This window comes from Papio anubis, chromosome 2 (assembly GCF_008728515.1).
Source record: "Papio anubis isolate 15944 chromosome 2, Panubis1.0, whole genome shotgun sequence".
Lineage (NCBI taxonomy): Eukaryota > Metazoa > Chordata > Mammalia > Primates > Cercopithecidae > Papio > Papio anubis.
The window spans coordinates 174,540,758-174,556,269 of NC_044977.1; the positions used below are offsets into that span (position 1 = coordinate 174,540,758).

At 35.1% G+C, this 15,512-nt stretch overlaps 1 protein-coding gene across 1 annotated transcript in view; it reads left to right on the forward strand.

The window, feature by feature from the left end:
- The window catches only part of ZCWPW2 (zinc finger CW-type and PWWP domain containing 2), a 158,723-nt gene extending 144,658 nt beyond the window's left edge, over nucleotides 1–14,065 (forward strand). Inside the window, 4 exon segments of the mRNA XM_031663787.1 lie at nucleotides 1,931–1,989; nucleotides 3,072–3,139; nucleotides 8,825–8,949; nucleotides 12,418–14,065. Coding sequence (XP_031519647.1) covers nucleotides 1,931–1,989; nucleotides 3,072–3,139; nucleotides 8,825–8,949; nucleotides 12,418–12,597 — 432 coding nt within the window. The 3' untranslated portion in view covers nucleotides 12,598–14,065.
- Nucleotides 14,066–15,512: the final 1,447 nt, after the last annotated feature.

Consider the following 15,512-nt stretch of genomic DNA (forward strand, 5'->3'; position numbering starts at 1 on the left):
TGTTTTGATATGGTGCCTATTAAACCATAATTGTCTTACCTTTATAGCTTGGCACCATGGGCTTTTACAAATTGACATGTTTAATTCTGGAAAATTCTTTTTTTTTCTTCTTTGAGACAGACTCTCGCTGGAGTGCAGTGTTGCAATCAACTCACTGCAGCCTCTGCCTTCAGGGTTCAAGTGATGCTCATGCCTGGCTGATTTTTTTTTTTTTTTTTTTTTTTTTTTTTAGTAGAGACAGGGTTTTGCCATGTTGAGCAGGCTAGTCTCAAACTCCTGACCTCTGATAATCAACTTGCCTTGGCCTCCCAAAGTGCTGGGATTACAGATGTGAACCACCACACATGACCTAATTCTGGAATATTCTTAGTCATTATCACTTCAAATATTTTATCTTCCATTTTGTTTCCATATTATTCTTATGGAATTCCTTTCAGAAATATTCTTGACCTTATCATTCTATTCTCTGTGATTCTTAGCTACATTTCCAAAAAGTATTTTTGTGTCTCACTGCTATAGATTTGGTGATCTCGTCAAATCTACCTTCCAGAATAGTTATTCTTTCTTCAGTATATCTAATCAGCTCTTTAATTCATCCACTGAATTTTAAATTCAATGACTTGACTATTTTTTTTAATTCTAGAAGTGTTATTTGGCTCTTTTTAAAAATTCTTTCATGGCTTATAGATAGTATAGAAACCTAAAGTTGTTCATTATAGTTTCTAATCCATTTTAACCCTTTAATAACTTAAATATTTATTTTTAATTTAGGTTTATTACTGTAATACAAACATACAAAATGAAAATCATAAATGTAGATAAAATTAGATGAATTTTTTAAAATGAGCATTCCCTTCTAACCAGCACCAGATCAAGAAGCAAAACATTTCCAGAACCCCAGAAGTGTTCTCGTGCCCTCTTCTAGTCACACTTCCTACCTCCAAGATAACTGCTATCCTGACTTGTAGTGCCACAGTTTAGCTTTGCCTGTTTTTGAGTTTTATGTCAACTGAGCTATACAGTGCAAATATAATTATTTTGTGGGTTTTTTCTTCTCCAGATGATCTATATGCTCTTAATATTTATGAATTACAGAGATCATGTATACATTTTTACATTAATTTCTTGGCTCTTTTGCTTACTTTTGTCTTAGTGATTTTAGAAGTCCTGGATAAGTCTTCGTGTTAATTATTCGACTGGGAAATCTCAGGAGACATGAAATTGGATTTCTCACTTTAATGGTATAGACCGAGTGTTTTGTTTCTTTTAGGGTTATTGCTTTTTGCCGTCTAATTCCCTATGTCAGACTGCATACTACCGTATTGCTTTTGTGTCCTCGTGAATGAAGTTTTTCCTATTCTCTTGTTATGGACAGGAAAAGATCCTTGAAGTCCCTGGGCTTTATGGAATATTATTAGCACAGCTCTCTAACGAGTGTCACCCTCAAAACATGTCACTTATCTTTGCCTGGACATGAAAAGCCCAGCTCAAAACTCCTTTGGCCCCTTATCCTGGTACAAGTTTCTTTTGGACCTTCACTGTGTCAGTTTCCACCTATATATTAATAGCTTTGCATTTCATGTGCTTCTGGCATCTGATTTTTTTTCTTTATCTAAACGTTATATATGTGTGTACAACTTTAAAGTGTTTTTATTAGTATTTTTATATGTTTGTGAAGTTATGTAAGGGGGAGCAGGTAATATGGGAGGTAGACATCCAAATCAGATCGGTTTAGCACTCCTGAAAGATGAGCAGATCCATGCAATTGCAGTGACTATGCAGTGGTTGACTAGACGTAAAGATGTTGTTTAGGGCTATCGGCCAAGGTGTTTCTTCTGGCCAAATTACTTGAACTGCATGGGGCCCATTATTTTACTGAGCTGATTTAGTCCTATATGAACTAACTCATATTTTTGTTTTTGTTTTACAGAAGCAGATTTCTAAAAATAATATTGAAAAGAAGAAGCCCAAACTTAGAAAAAGGAAAAGGTATGCTTTTTGAAATTAAATAGTATTATGATAAAATTGAAATATATATTGGATTTAGTTGTTGCATGACCTTTCTCATAATCCTTGATTCTGTTTCACTTGGAAAATACTGTGTTTATAGTTTTCTAAAAGAATTAATACAATTATAAGTAGTAGTCTTAGAAGTAGGGAAAAAGCTTTATATTTATGAAATATTTTGAAATGGGACTTTTAGAGATTAATATCTTATGAGCAATCAGAAGAGAATCAGGTTTTTAGTTTAAAAATAGGTAATTTAAACCAGAAACAGGTTTTCATAATGAACTAATAAGCCACAGATGACAAGTTTTAGTGTTTGTCATTGAACCAGTCATTTTTTAAAGAATGGTAATCGGTGCTGTGTTAGGAGGGGTCCTACTCAAAAACAAGGACTGACACTAATAGGTAGCCCTTTTCTTCTTCCTTGTACTTTTTCAAAAGATGAATAACTAAATTTTAAAAATGGACTTTCACTGCCTTATTTCATTACACTTCACACTAGCCCTATGAAATAGTTAGGAAGTATATTATAATCTCCATTTTAAAAAATGAAGAATTCCTGGCTTGGAGAAGTTAGTGACTTTCTCAAGATCTGATGGTTAGAGAAAATACATTTGAGCAAATTTTTTTCTGACTCTGTATCAGCAACATAGAGTCATGGAAACAGTATGGATTTTGCAGTCTGACCGAGTTTAGTTCTGCCATGTTCCACCATTTACCTAAGTTGTCAAACTTCTCATTTTTCTCTGATATCTCAAATTCTCAGTTTCTTTATATAATGACAGTAACAATTAGTAGTTGTTTTGGAGGAGAATTATGAAAAAGCCAGTGTAAGGTGCTTGGTAAATTGTTAATGCTTTGCACCTAGTGAGAACTCAAATCAATATTAGTCTTCTTTGTTTTTCACTGCAACATACTTTCTTACTACATAAAACAACCAAGAGAATTACCTTAAGAAAATATATGTATTTATAATCTACAGTTACCAATGAATAGACATAAATAGTCATTTAAATATACATGATTGATCTTTTGAAACTAAATCTGTCAAATTCTTTTTCTAGGAAAGCAATTTTAAAATGCTCTTTTGAAAATGTTTGTTCTGATGATGCCTTATCGAAGGAAAACATGGGTATGTGAAAGCCTGTCCTGCTTTTAGTTCTTTAACCTATATTTAATTCCACAGAATGTAGCTGTAGTCCTTTGAAGGAAAAAAAAAGCTCTCGTATGTGTGTGTATATATACACATATACACATGTACACATATGTATACATTTTTACACATATATACGTGTGTGTATATATACACATATATATGAAAAATATTAATGAATCATTTTTGTTATTGATTTACATACCAGAGCTTTTAAATTTTCTTTAGGTTTCTATTTCCTTGAATTAAATTTTCTCTTAGTCATGTATTTAATTTTTTAAAATAACACACCAGGCCAGGCACAGTGGCTCATGCCTGTAATCCTAGCACTTTGGGAGGCTGAAGCGGGCAGATCACTTGAGGTCAGGAGTTCAAGACCAGCCTGGTCAACATGGTGAAACCCATCTCAACTAAAACTACAAAAATTAGCTGGCCATGGTGGCATGCACCTGTAGTCCCAGCTACCCTGGAGGCTGAGGCAGGAAAATCACTTGAGCCTGGGGGGCAGAGGTTGCAGTGAGACTGGGCGACAGAGTGACAGAGTGAGATTCCCTCTCAATAAATAAATAAAGCAGCAGCTGTGAGAAGAAATATCAACAACTATACATTTCAATCCAGACTTCTTCATTCCAAACTTACTGGGATCCTAGGAGTGCCAAAGGGAGAGAAAAAAGAAAAGCAGAAGCCTGGGGCTTCCAACTAAATTGTCCTTGGTTAGAACACAGTAGAGTGAATGTGGAATGCAGGGAGAAAGTTTTGGTTTTCTTTTCTTTTTTTTTTTTTTAATTATTTTTTATTATTATACTTTAAGTTCTAGGGTACATGTGCATAACGTGCAGGTTTGTTACATATGTATACTTGTGCCATGTTGCTGTGCTGCACCCATCAACTCGTTGGTTTTCAAAGGCAATTTCCTCCTTTTACATTTTCTTTAGTCTTGAAAAGCAGTAAAATGCTTATTTGCAATGTGGAACTTTGGCAGTCATGTTCAAAGCCCATTAAACCCTGAGGAGTTATCAGTGATATATTCCCTTTTCCTTGAAGTCACTCCCAGGGGATCCTATGGCATTGCATTTCAATTGGCTAAATAAGTCAGTTGTTGTAGTGTTATTAAAAGAAAGGAAAGCCAGGTGCAGTGGCTCATGCCTGTAATCCTAGCACTTTGGCAGGCTGAGGTGGGAGGATCCCTTGAGCCCAAGAGTTAAAGACCAGCCTGGACAACACAGTGAGACCTCATCTCTACTAAAATTAAGAAAATAAAATAAATTAACTGGGCATGGTGGCACATGCCTGTAGTCCCAACTACTGGGAAAGTTGAGGTGGGAGGATGACCTGAGCCCAGGAGTTTGAGCTTACAGTGATCTATGATTACGCCACTGCACTCCACCCTGGGTTACAGAAAGGATGAAGTCGTTATTTAAAAAAAAAAAAAAACTTGTTTTTTTAGACGCAGAATGTAAAATAGGAAAACTTTTAGATTCTAACACTTTTCTTTTAGAAAACAAAAGAAAACCAAGTACTTTTTCCTCCTCATCACTCTTCTCTTTTATTAAAATACCTTCCAAATTTCAACATTGACATAGCCCTGCAAATTTATTTAGGATTTTTTTTTTCAGTGCCAGCTTTGGGGTAACCCAACCAGTAGCTACTATATAAGAGAATGTGTTAGTCTGTTCTTGCATTGCTATAAAGAAATACCAAAGACTGGGTAATTTATAAGAAAAGAGGTTTAATTGGCTCACAGTTCTGCAGGCTTTCTAGGAAGCATGGTGCTTGGCTCCTGGGAGCCTTCCCAGAAGGCTTAAAATCATGGCAGAAGGTAAAGGGGGAGCAGGCATGTCATATGGCAAAAGCAGGAACAAAAGAGGGGAGAGTTGCCACACACTTTTAAATGACCGGATCTCATGAGAACTCACTCACTATCACAAGGACAGTACCAAGGGGATAATACTCAATCATTCATGAGAAATCTGCTCCCCTGATCCACTTACCTCCTACCAGGCCCCACTTCCAACACTGTAGATTACAATTCAACATGAGATTTGGGCAGAGACACATATCCAAACTCTATTAGGAGGAAACAGCTTCTTAAACATTTAATAGACAAGTCTAGGTGAAAGAAAACTCCATAAACATATATTTGAAAGTTTTTAAAATAGTGACTGAGTTATTGAGACAAACTGTGAATTATTTCTCATCAGGAATGGAAAAACAACACTGATTTATTTTTCTACATATTGATTTTTAAAAGCTAGATATGGGGCCAGACGTGGTGGCTCACGCCTATAATCCCAGCACTTTGGGAGGCCGAGACAGGTGGATCACCTGAGGTCAGGAGTTCGAGACGAGCCTAGCCAACATGGTGAAACCCTGTCTCTACTAAAAATACAAAATCTAGCTAGGCATGCTGGCATGTGCCTGTAGTCCCAGCTACTCAGGAGGCTGACCCAGGAGAATTGCTTGAAACCGGGGTGCGGAGGTTGCGGTGAGCTGAGGTCATGCCACTGCACTCCAGCCTGGGTGACAGAGTGACATTTCATCTCAAAAAAAAAAAAAAAAAAAGGCTAGATATGGACTTTGCTATTACAGATACATATTTTTTCTTTCCTTTCTTTTTTTTCTTTTTAACTTTCTCTGAGTGATAGAGTAGCTGTAATGCTACCACTTCACTCTCAACAATAAATTGAAACAAGTCAGAGAAACTACAAGATAATCAGTGTTGATAGAAGATGATGGGTCATGCAATCAGCAAAGGCATTCATTTTGTCCGTATCTTTGGAGGATATCATTGACCAATTTTGATGACATAGTTTGTAGATTACAATAACTGCTATTTTTTGAGAATTATTTTTTAAGTTCATTTACAATATAGGAATACTTATTTAGAAAAGCAAACCTCCCACTACTCTGGAAGCAGAAGCTGACAGCAGTCAGGTTGGTATTGTAAACCCTAGTTAACTTATGAAGTCATCCATTACTTTGTCTAATTTTGATCAAAAGGCAGTGTACATATTTCTTCAGATCACTTGCAAAGAGCCTACAATGCCATTTGGCAATGATATTTATTATCATAAATTGATTGTATTTTAGCCTAACATTAGAAATATAAAGGTGTTTCTTTGCCGTTTTTTCTTTTACAGCATAGCTTCAAATCTATCTTCTCAACAGTGTATTAAATGTCATTGTCAATTTCCATAGACTCAGAATGTAAAGTAGGAAAACTTAACATTTGTGAGTGGAACTGGGGAATTGGTGTGAAAATAACCATGAACAGTCATCTATTTAATTCCACAGAATGTAGTTGTAGTCCTTTGAAGGAAAAAAAAAATTTGTGTGTGTGTGTATATATACACATATACACATGTATACATATGTATACATTTTTACACATATATACTTGTGTGTATATATACACATATATATGAAAAATATTAATGAATCATTTTTGTTATTGATTTACATACCAGAGCTTTTAAATTTTCTTTAGGTTTCTATTTCCTTGAATTAAATTTTCTCTTAGTCATGTACTAGTCAGGTATATAGTCTATTATACTAGTCATTATATAGTCAGGTTACTAAATAAGAAATCTGTCTTAAAGAGGGTGTTAGTTTTATTAACAAAAGTGCTTCAATAAAAAACGTACATTCCTCTAGAAAATCCTGATTTGATAGACATGGCATTGTTATATTTTTAAATAAACTCTCCAGGTGATTATTATGCCCACACAATTTTGAATGCCACTGTTTTAGAATCTAGCATTCTGTATTCTGTGTTCTTAGGCCTTAACAGTAACCCTAGAACATAGATCTATGTGGATGCAACTAACATGTTAATTACAGGTTTTGCTTGTTTGTTTTTAAACATGAGAACTTTTTATAAGATGTGGAGTTGCTTATCAAAAAGCTTGTTTCAAACTATTTTGAAAGAGATTTTCCATAGAGAAAACCTAAAATTGACTAGGAGGAGGTGATAGCTAGGAAGGCTTATTAGTCTATGCCTGTTTTCTTGTGTTCCTGCACCTTAGTAGGTAAACAGTAAATATTTGTTGATTGAATATGAAAGTGCTTGGGGAAAACAGTAAATATTGACAGAAAAATTATTTTCAAGACAAACTTGTGTTGTGAAAAATATAAACTAAAAGTAGTTTTTCCAGAACTGTAATGACAAGAACCAGGAAATGGAAACCTATTTCATAACCTGCTATGATTTTATTTAACATTATTTAATAAGTACTTTAGCAGAATTTTAAATTTTCCTGCTTATGTCCTGCTTGGGTATTTCCATGTTCCGTGACCTTTCAGCTGCTCTACTAGGTGGGATTTTTGCTGACTTGCCCATGAACTGCAGATAATAGAAGGTGGTACGTTAGATTTTACTAACTAGTGGAAGATGAAGGGATGTGTACTCACGGCCTTTCTCTCTGAATTATGTTGTCTTTGGAAGAGCTTCTCAGATTCTCCATCCGCCTCTGGTGCAAGACAACAGGCATGTGGCCTCCCTTCTTTGAAGCAAAGGCTTCACTAGGCCCTCTATAAAATGAAAATGTTTGTTTTATTTAAGTCAAAAATGCAAATGCATATTTTTAATCAGTAGTTAAGTCTACAGTTATAGTAGGCTTTTATTTCTTTGGTAGGGATATTGTTTTACCTCAGCAAGGTCAATGAATTACCAGATTTTTTTTTTTTTTTTCGAGACGGAGTCTCATTGTCGCCCAGGCTGGAGTGCAGTGGCGCAATCTCGGCTCACTGCAAGCTCCGCCTCCCGGGTTCACGCCATTCTCCTGCCTCAGCCTCCCGTGTAGCTGGGACCACAGGCGCCCGCCACCACGCCCGGCTAATTTTCTTGTGTTTTTAGTACAGATGGAGTTTCACCATGTTAGCCAGGATGGTCTCGATCTCCTGACCTCGTGTTCCACCTACCTCGGCCTCCCAAAGTGCTGGGATTACAGGCATGAGCATGTCACGGTGACTTTTATAATACAAAAAGACTTTTATAAATGCAGTATTAAAAAAAAATAGATTAAGCAATTAAGATGTGTTGCCATTTGGATTAGGAAGGCACTAGCTTGTGTTCAGCCTAGCCACTTAATTACAAAACTTTTCCTTTTAACAGTAGTTTAATAATCTATAGTAGAGATTGGCAAACTGTGGTCAGCAACTGCTGCCTGTTTTTGTAAATAAAGTTTTATTGGAACATAGCCACTCTCATTTGTTTATGTACATGTCAATGGTTTGTGCTACAATAACAGAATTGAGTTGTTGTCACAGACCATCTGGCTCCCAAAGCCTGAAATATTGGCTCTCTGTCCCTTTAGAAAAAAATTTGCTGACGCTGTTTCTATAAATAATATAATTTAGTTTGGTGCCTTTAGCCCCTAATTAAAAAAAGTTCTAATAAGCTTTTGATATTTCACTTCTACTTTATGGTTTATACATAGCAAGACTATTACCTACATTTTTTGAGGAAGAATTGTAAAAGATTCACGTTGATATTCATAATAATTTTGTATCAGGAAGAAGTCATGTAAGAAAATTATATGAAACATTTATATTTTACCTCATAGCATTTAAAAGATTTCTTCTTTCTGAGTAGTTAAGATTATGAATTAGATTGAATTAAGTGAGATGTAGCATTTTTTACTGTATTAATCATGTTTTTTTTAGTTGTATCTGAGACGGAAGTTTTACTAAAAGAGTTGGAGCAAATGCTACAGCAAGCACTGCAACCCACAGTCACACCTGATGAGTCTGAAGAAGGATATGGAGAGGAAATAAATACAGGAGAAAAGGTAATATTGATAGTTATTTTCAGACCTAAATAACAACTTCAAATTATTTAAACAGTAGAATTTTTCCTCATTGTACATTTTAAATATATAAAAAACTATTTTTTATGTCTGAAATTTGAGTCCTTGATTATCATGAGGTAAATAATAAACTAGTAGCCTATTAAGAAATCAAAACACATCTATCAGTATTTGAAAAAAAAAAATCTGTGTTTAAGCAGAGGAGTTCTTTTAATTTTAAGTCTTTGGGATTGGAGTGAAGAAAGATGGATGATGCTCACTGTAGCTGAAGTAGGCCACTCCAGAGAGAATTCCCCCTTGCTACCAATCTTTACAGTCAGGAGAGGGGGCCAGGATAACAAGAGCTCACTGGAAAATCTGCCCTGTCTGGGCTATGCACCGAGATAATCTCTACAGGGACAAACCTTATCATTAACATACTGGAGGTAGAATTTTTCACTGGAATAAGTTTTACTATTTATATCTAGACTCATCCTGTTTTAATTTTTTCATTTGGCTTTCTAGGTTGAACTCAGAAAGGCCAAATGTGCTTACTTTATTCAATGTCTCTGCAAATAAAATGAGAGTTTGTGATACAAGGCTCTGCCATTAGTACAGAGCAGTGATGTGGTAGGTATGAGACAAAGAAGTCATAGGGTAGACACTTTCATGTGCCACTGCAGCTGTTCCCTAACTAGCAAAAAAATGGCAGTGAGGAGTTCTGTAACCCTAAGGCTTTATTCATTCATTTATTTAGATATGCAGTGTGCCTGGAGTCGAGAGAGCATATTGACACTGACTCTGAAATATAATCCTGTGTCCCAGTCCTGGTCCTGCCAATAAGGACTTGTGTAATTTGAAAAAGTGGCTTATCACTTACCTCAGAGGATTGTTTTGAGGATTAAATATGATAAACCAGGAAAAGTGCTTTCCATAGGAATAAACACCCCAGGTTTGGCTATTACTGCAGATGAGAATTGGCAATGGCAGTTGCTAGAGGGAATAAGTGCTTAGATTTTCTTACTTCATCTCTCTTTTCCCACATTCACACTTTGAGCAACTGCCTGTCTCCAAGTCTGTCTGTTCCAAGATGTAGAAAAAGATGGATTTATAAATGGACAAAGGGGTTTACACCGTTAAGCAGACTGCCCAGTTGTATGATTTCATTCAGAATGTCAACAAAAATAAAGATTATTTGTAAACATGTCCTTTATTGAGTTAGAAATTAATAAAATATACAGAATATACTACTATGGAGATGAATGTGCTAAAGGAAAGTAATATTAACATTAAAAACTCCTACTGAGTTGAAAAACATAACTTTCTTAATCAGCATCAGCAATATCAATTTTTACCTGAATGTGCATGAGTTGTAAATGCTACTTTTCCAGTTGGATTCCTTTCTAAAAAAAAAAAAAAAGACTTGTTTACTATATATGGGTCTTTTGCAGAACAAGAACTGTAGATTGGTATCATACATCCTACATACGTATAATTAATATACAAATTATTCTTTTTCAGCAAATGTGTGTTTTATTTGAATACCATATGGTTTTGTGTAGTGTTTTTCAGTGTTAGCAGTTTCTTTTCAAAAATACAGCCAGGTTGATCTTTTTTTTTTTTTTTTTTGAGACGGAGTCTCGCTCTGTCGCCCAGGCTGGAGTGCAGTGGCCGGATCTCAGCTCACTGCAAGCTCCGCCTCCCGGGTTCACGCCATTCTCCGGCCTCAGCCTCCCGAGTAGCTGGGACTACAGGCGCCCGCCACCTCGCCCGGCTAGTTTTTTGTATTTCTTAATAGAGACGGGGTTTCACCCTGTTAGCCAGGATGGTCTCGATCTCCTGACCTCGTGATCCGCCCGTCTCGGCCTCCCAAAGTGCTGGGATTACAGGCTTGAGCCACCGCGCCCGGCCAGGTTGATCTTTAGAGCGATGTCCTGGAGCTTTTACAGGCACAGAATTGACTTCTGTTTTGCCATTATAAGTAGTACCTTGATAGAACAGAGAAATATTTCTGATTTTTATTTCTTAAGGTAAAATACATAGTTTTAACCCATCACCAGGCAGGAGCTTGCTTTTGTTTTAGATTCTTGTATTATTTTATTCTTTCAAACAGCATTTCAGAAGTGTAAAAATTAGCTATTTTAACTGGCTAGTGGGCAGGTGAGTGCCTCCTGGTTACTGAATCATAAGCACTGTGCATACTGAGCTTTGTAAGTCTGGCATTCATGCCAGATTCAGGATATTTGGGTTCTTGTTCACTTTTAAATGAGGAGAATAACAGTGAAACCAACTAGCAAAGCTGGAGAAATTTCAGTTTAAAAGTAAATAAATAATCACATGTTGGAATTTATTTACTGTTATTAGAAATAATTAATATGTCTCCCAAAAGCAACTCCACTTAAAGCTGGAGATGTATTGTTTTTAGGAGAAGGTGGCCTCTTATAAGGTAAATACTCCAAGAAGAGACCCCTAAGAATTTTAAAGTCCTGAGCACGTTGACTCTCTGAGCAGACATTGTATAAACTGTTTTCAAAGTTGTGAATTTGATGATGTTTTCATCATTCATTTCACCTATGAGGTTTCAAGTGGATTATCTCAGGCATTTACATCAATAGATGTAATAACAACATGGAAAAAAGCTTATACACATAGATAATCAAAACTTATTTCTATTTGTCATTGAAATGTTTTATGAAATTATTTTCCTACATAGAGTCACCTTCCTAATTATGTTCTTCTTAAGCTAATATTAACATTGGGTGACATGCCCTGACTTGGCAAGCAATCAGAGGAAATAAATTTTAGATTTTTATAAATCCACCTGAATAATTCACAAATTGAATAATCCATATACAAATAAAATAGAGTTTACTGAAAAATTATTGGTATAAAAGTGTACATTTTTGATATGTGAAAATATTTATATGAACTACATATACATTTTTTCCCTTGAATTACATGGGAAGTGAACTCTACCTTTAATAAGCTCTGAAGTTATAAAGCAAATAAATCCACATATGCATTGTTTTTACTAGTGTCCTTTCCCACTAAGCAAGAGCAAATTATCACTATTTTTAAGCAATGCAGATGACCTTTTGACAACATGACCACAGAAAATGTGACTAAAACAGTCACATTTTAAGTTGTATTCCCTATAACAATAATGTAAAAACTAAAACAACGTAGAAAACTCACATAGAATTAGAATTACCACTTTTTTCCAAAGCATAAAATTAAAACTAAAAATATATAAGGCTGGGGAATAGACACAGACCTAAATAATGACTTTTTCTTATATAAACACATTCACCCTACATTATACTATATATAGTGACTATTATTTGAACACTAGAATAACAGAAAAGTTTGTTTAGCTAATGTGGCTTGCAGAATTACTGACTACTTTATGTTTTGTTCCAGTAATCAGGTAAATTTGACGTAGTTCCGATTAATTATATGGTTGTTTTGCAGTTATCTAAATGCAGCCCAGAAGCTCCTGCAGGCAATCTGTTTGAAAACCACTGTGAAGAGGACTATCTTGTAATTGATGGGATAAAATTAAAAGCTGGAGAATATATTGAGGATATAACTAATAAATTTAAAGAAATAGATGCTTTGATGTCTGAGTTTTATAATACTATACATTTTTAAGTTAATTATAAAAATATTGGCATCTTTATATTTATCCAAAGTTAAAACCTTAAAAATGTTTGGTGAAATAGGTATAAATTATACCAAAGTTTATATTTGCAGTAACTTTCTACTTCATATTTTGAGAATGGCCATGATTTTTAGAGCCAGTCAAATGGTATTTAAGTTAGTGTTAAAAATTTAGAATTAAAAAACCCTGATAGTTGTATTTATATATTTCTTGTTTGCCTTAATTTTTAAATGGTTTGTGAAATTGCCTCACAAACATATGCTTTACAATGATTGTTTAGGCCGTTTATTCAAAAATGGATAACTTAAAATGGCTGGCCAAGCTATTATAAATCTCAGAGGTAATTCAAATCTAATAGACTTAGAGAATGTATATTTGTGGTGGAATCAAACTATTACAAAATAAAAGGAAATAATTTTTTAAATAATTGTTTAATAGAGTTGAAATTTTTCTTGTAAAACAAAATTTGACTTGCTACTTATACTAGAAACAATTATTTCAACCATGGTACCCAAAAACTGACTGCTTAATAGAGTCTCTGGGAGATTTTGGAAGATCAAAATCCTGGACCCTTCCCTGCTGAATCAGTGTCTTTGGAGGTATCATCAGAAAGGTGGAAAAATGTAATTTAACGTGTATACAGAGAAGTTAAACATATTCATTATAAGAAATCTAACAATATAGAAAGTAAAAACTACATCATTTTTCAGGAATTCTCTTGAACAGTTTTAGTAGATATCATTCTAGATCTTGCTTTACGTACACTGAAATGTGTGGGCATTCACACCTATCTTTAGTTCCTGCTCTAGCTCTCTCTGGCGGTACGGGGTGAGGAAAAGGGCATTCCAAGCACATAAAAACCAAAGCTTGAGGAGAGAAGTGCACGAGAGCATCACCACAGTGGTGAATTTTATTGTGAGTTGCCTCATATTGCTTTATCAAGGAGGCAGCACGTGTATAAATATTAAAAACAAATAAGACACCAAACAACCAACATATCACTAAGGGACTCATTGAGTGGGTTGCTTCTTTTAAGTATTTTTAGATTCTGTAATAATCACATAGACTGGAGAGTAGAGATAGACCCATAACAGTGAAATATCTTATTTGTCAAAGTAAAGTGTGTATGTATTTCTGTCCTCCTTGTTTTCCTCATGTATTCCTTAGCATTCTGATATTGTGTCATAGGATGTTGAGTTGTAAAGCCTGTCTGGGTTCATATTTTACCTACTAACTTGTCTTAAGTCATATAACCAGTAAATAGAACTCTCAGAAGTTGAGTACATTTCTGTCAGGTTCCAGATCCCACGCCATTGATTACCATCTATAACGTCTTGATGAAGCTTTTAACTAGCTGGGTGGTGGAATGATAATCTAGTTTCCTCATGTGTAAAATGGGGATGGAACTATGTAAACTAAGCATTGTTGTGAGGAATAAATGAGATTCTTTTTGTGAAAGTGGTTTGTAAATCAATTTGATCTTCTGTTTTACTCTTTGCAAAGAGAACCAAGTATGTGTTTAAGCATATTGCAATTAATCATTACTGAGATAAAATGTAACTATACATTTGAAATGATGACTTTTCTTTCTCTTATATTATTTAATCTACTACCCCTCAATATCAGAGTTCCTTCTTTCTCATTTATAAAATTAATCTTTGGAAACCACCACAAGCAACATTATGCTCTTCTGTCTATCTTTTAAGGTACAGCTCACTGTTGAGTTTTAGAAATGGTTTTAAATAACTTTGCTTTCTTAATAGACATTCAGTTAAATAGGGAAAGGTGGGGGAAAGTCTTAGTTTTGATGAGTAGTGGCTGGTTTCTCTGTCATTTTGGATGCACTTCAGCAAATGGCCAAATGCCTTTTGCAAGAAAGACATGCTATTTTTAAGGATATGTTCCTGCAGCAAGTTGGAATTTGGGCCCAGGCTCAAAATAACTTAAAAACCAGGAGGTTCACCAAAATATTTAATCAGCATTAGTCTCCTTCATTGTTGACCCTTCCTTATTATGACATATAATGAATTTCCATAAATCTTAAATTTTATGAAATGAACTTCTTGCAATTTGCAGAGGAAAAGAAGAAGTCAGGAGAGAAATGTATTTATTTACTTTTATTTATTATACTTTAAGTTCTAGGATACATGTGCAGAATGTGCAAGTTTGATACATAGGTATACACGTGCCATGGTGGTTTGCTGCACCCATCAACCCATCATCTATATTAGTTAGGTATTTCTCCTAATGCTATTCCTCCCCTAGCCCCCCACCCCCAACAGGCCCTGGTGTGTGATATTCCCCTCCCTGTGTCCATGTGTTCATTGTTCAGCTCCCATTTATGAGTGAGAACATGAGGTGTTTGGTTTTCTGTTCCTGTGTTAGTTTACTGAGAATGATAGTTTCCAGTTTCATCCATGTCCCTGCAAAGGACATAAACTAATCCTTTTTGATGGCTGCATAGTATTCCATGATGTATACATGCCACATTTTCTTTATCTAGTCTATCATTGATGGGCATTTGAGTTGGTTCCAAGTCTTTGCTATTGTGAACAGGGCTGCAATAAACATACATGTGCATGTGTCTTTATCATAGAATGATTTATAATCCTTTGGGTATATACCCAGTAATGGAATTGCTGGGTCAAATGTTATTTCAGTTCTAGATCCTTTGGAATCACCACACTGTCTTCTACAGTGGTTGAACTAATTTACACTCCCACCAACAGTGTAAAAGCATTCCTACTTACCCACATCCTCTCCAGCATCTGTTGTTTCCTGACTTTTTAATGATTGCCATTCTAACTGGCATGAGATGATATCTCATTGTGGTTTTGATTTGCATTTCTCTAATGACCAGTGATGATGAGCTTTTCTTCATATGTTTGTTGGCTGCATAAATGTC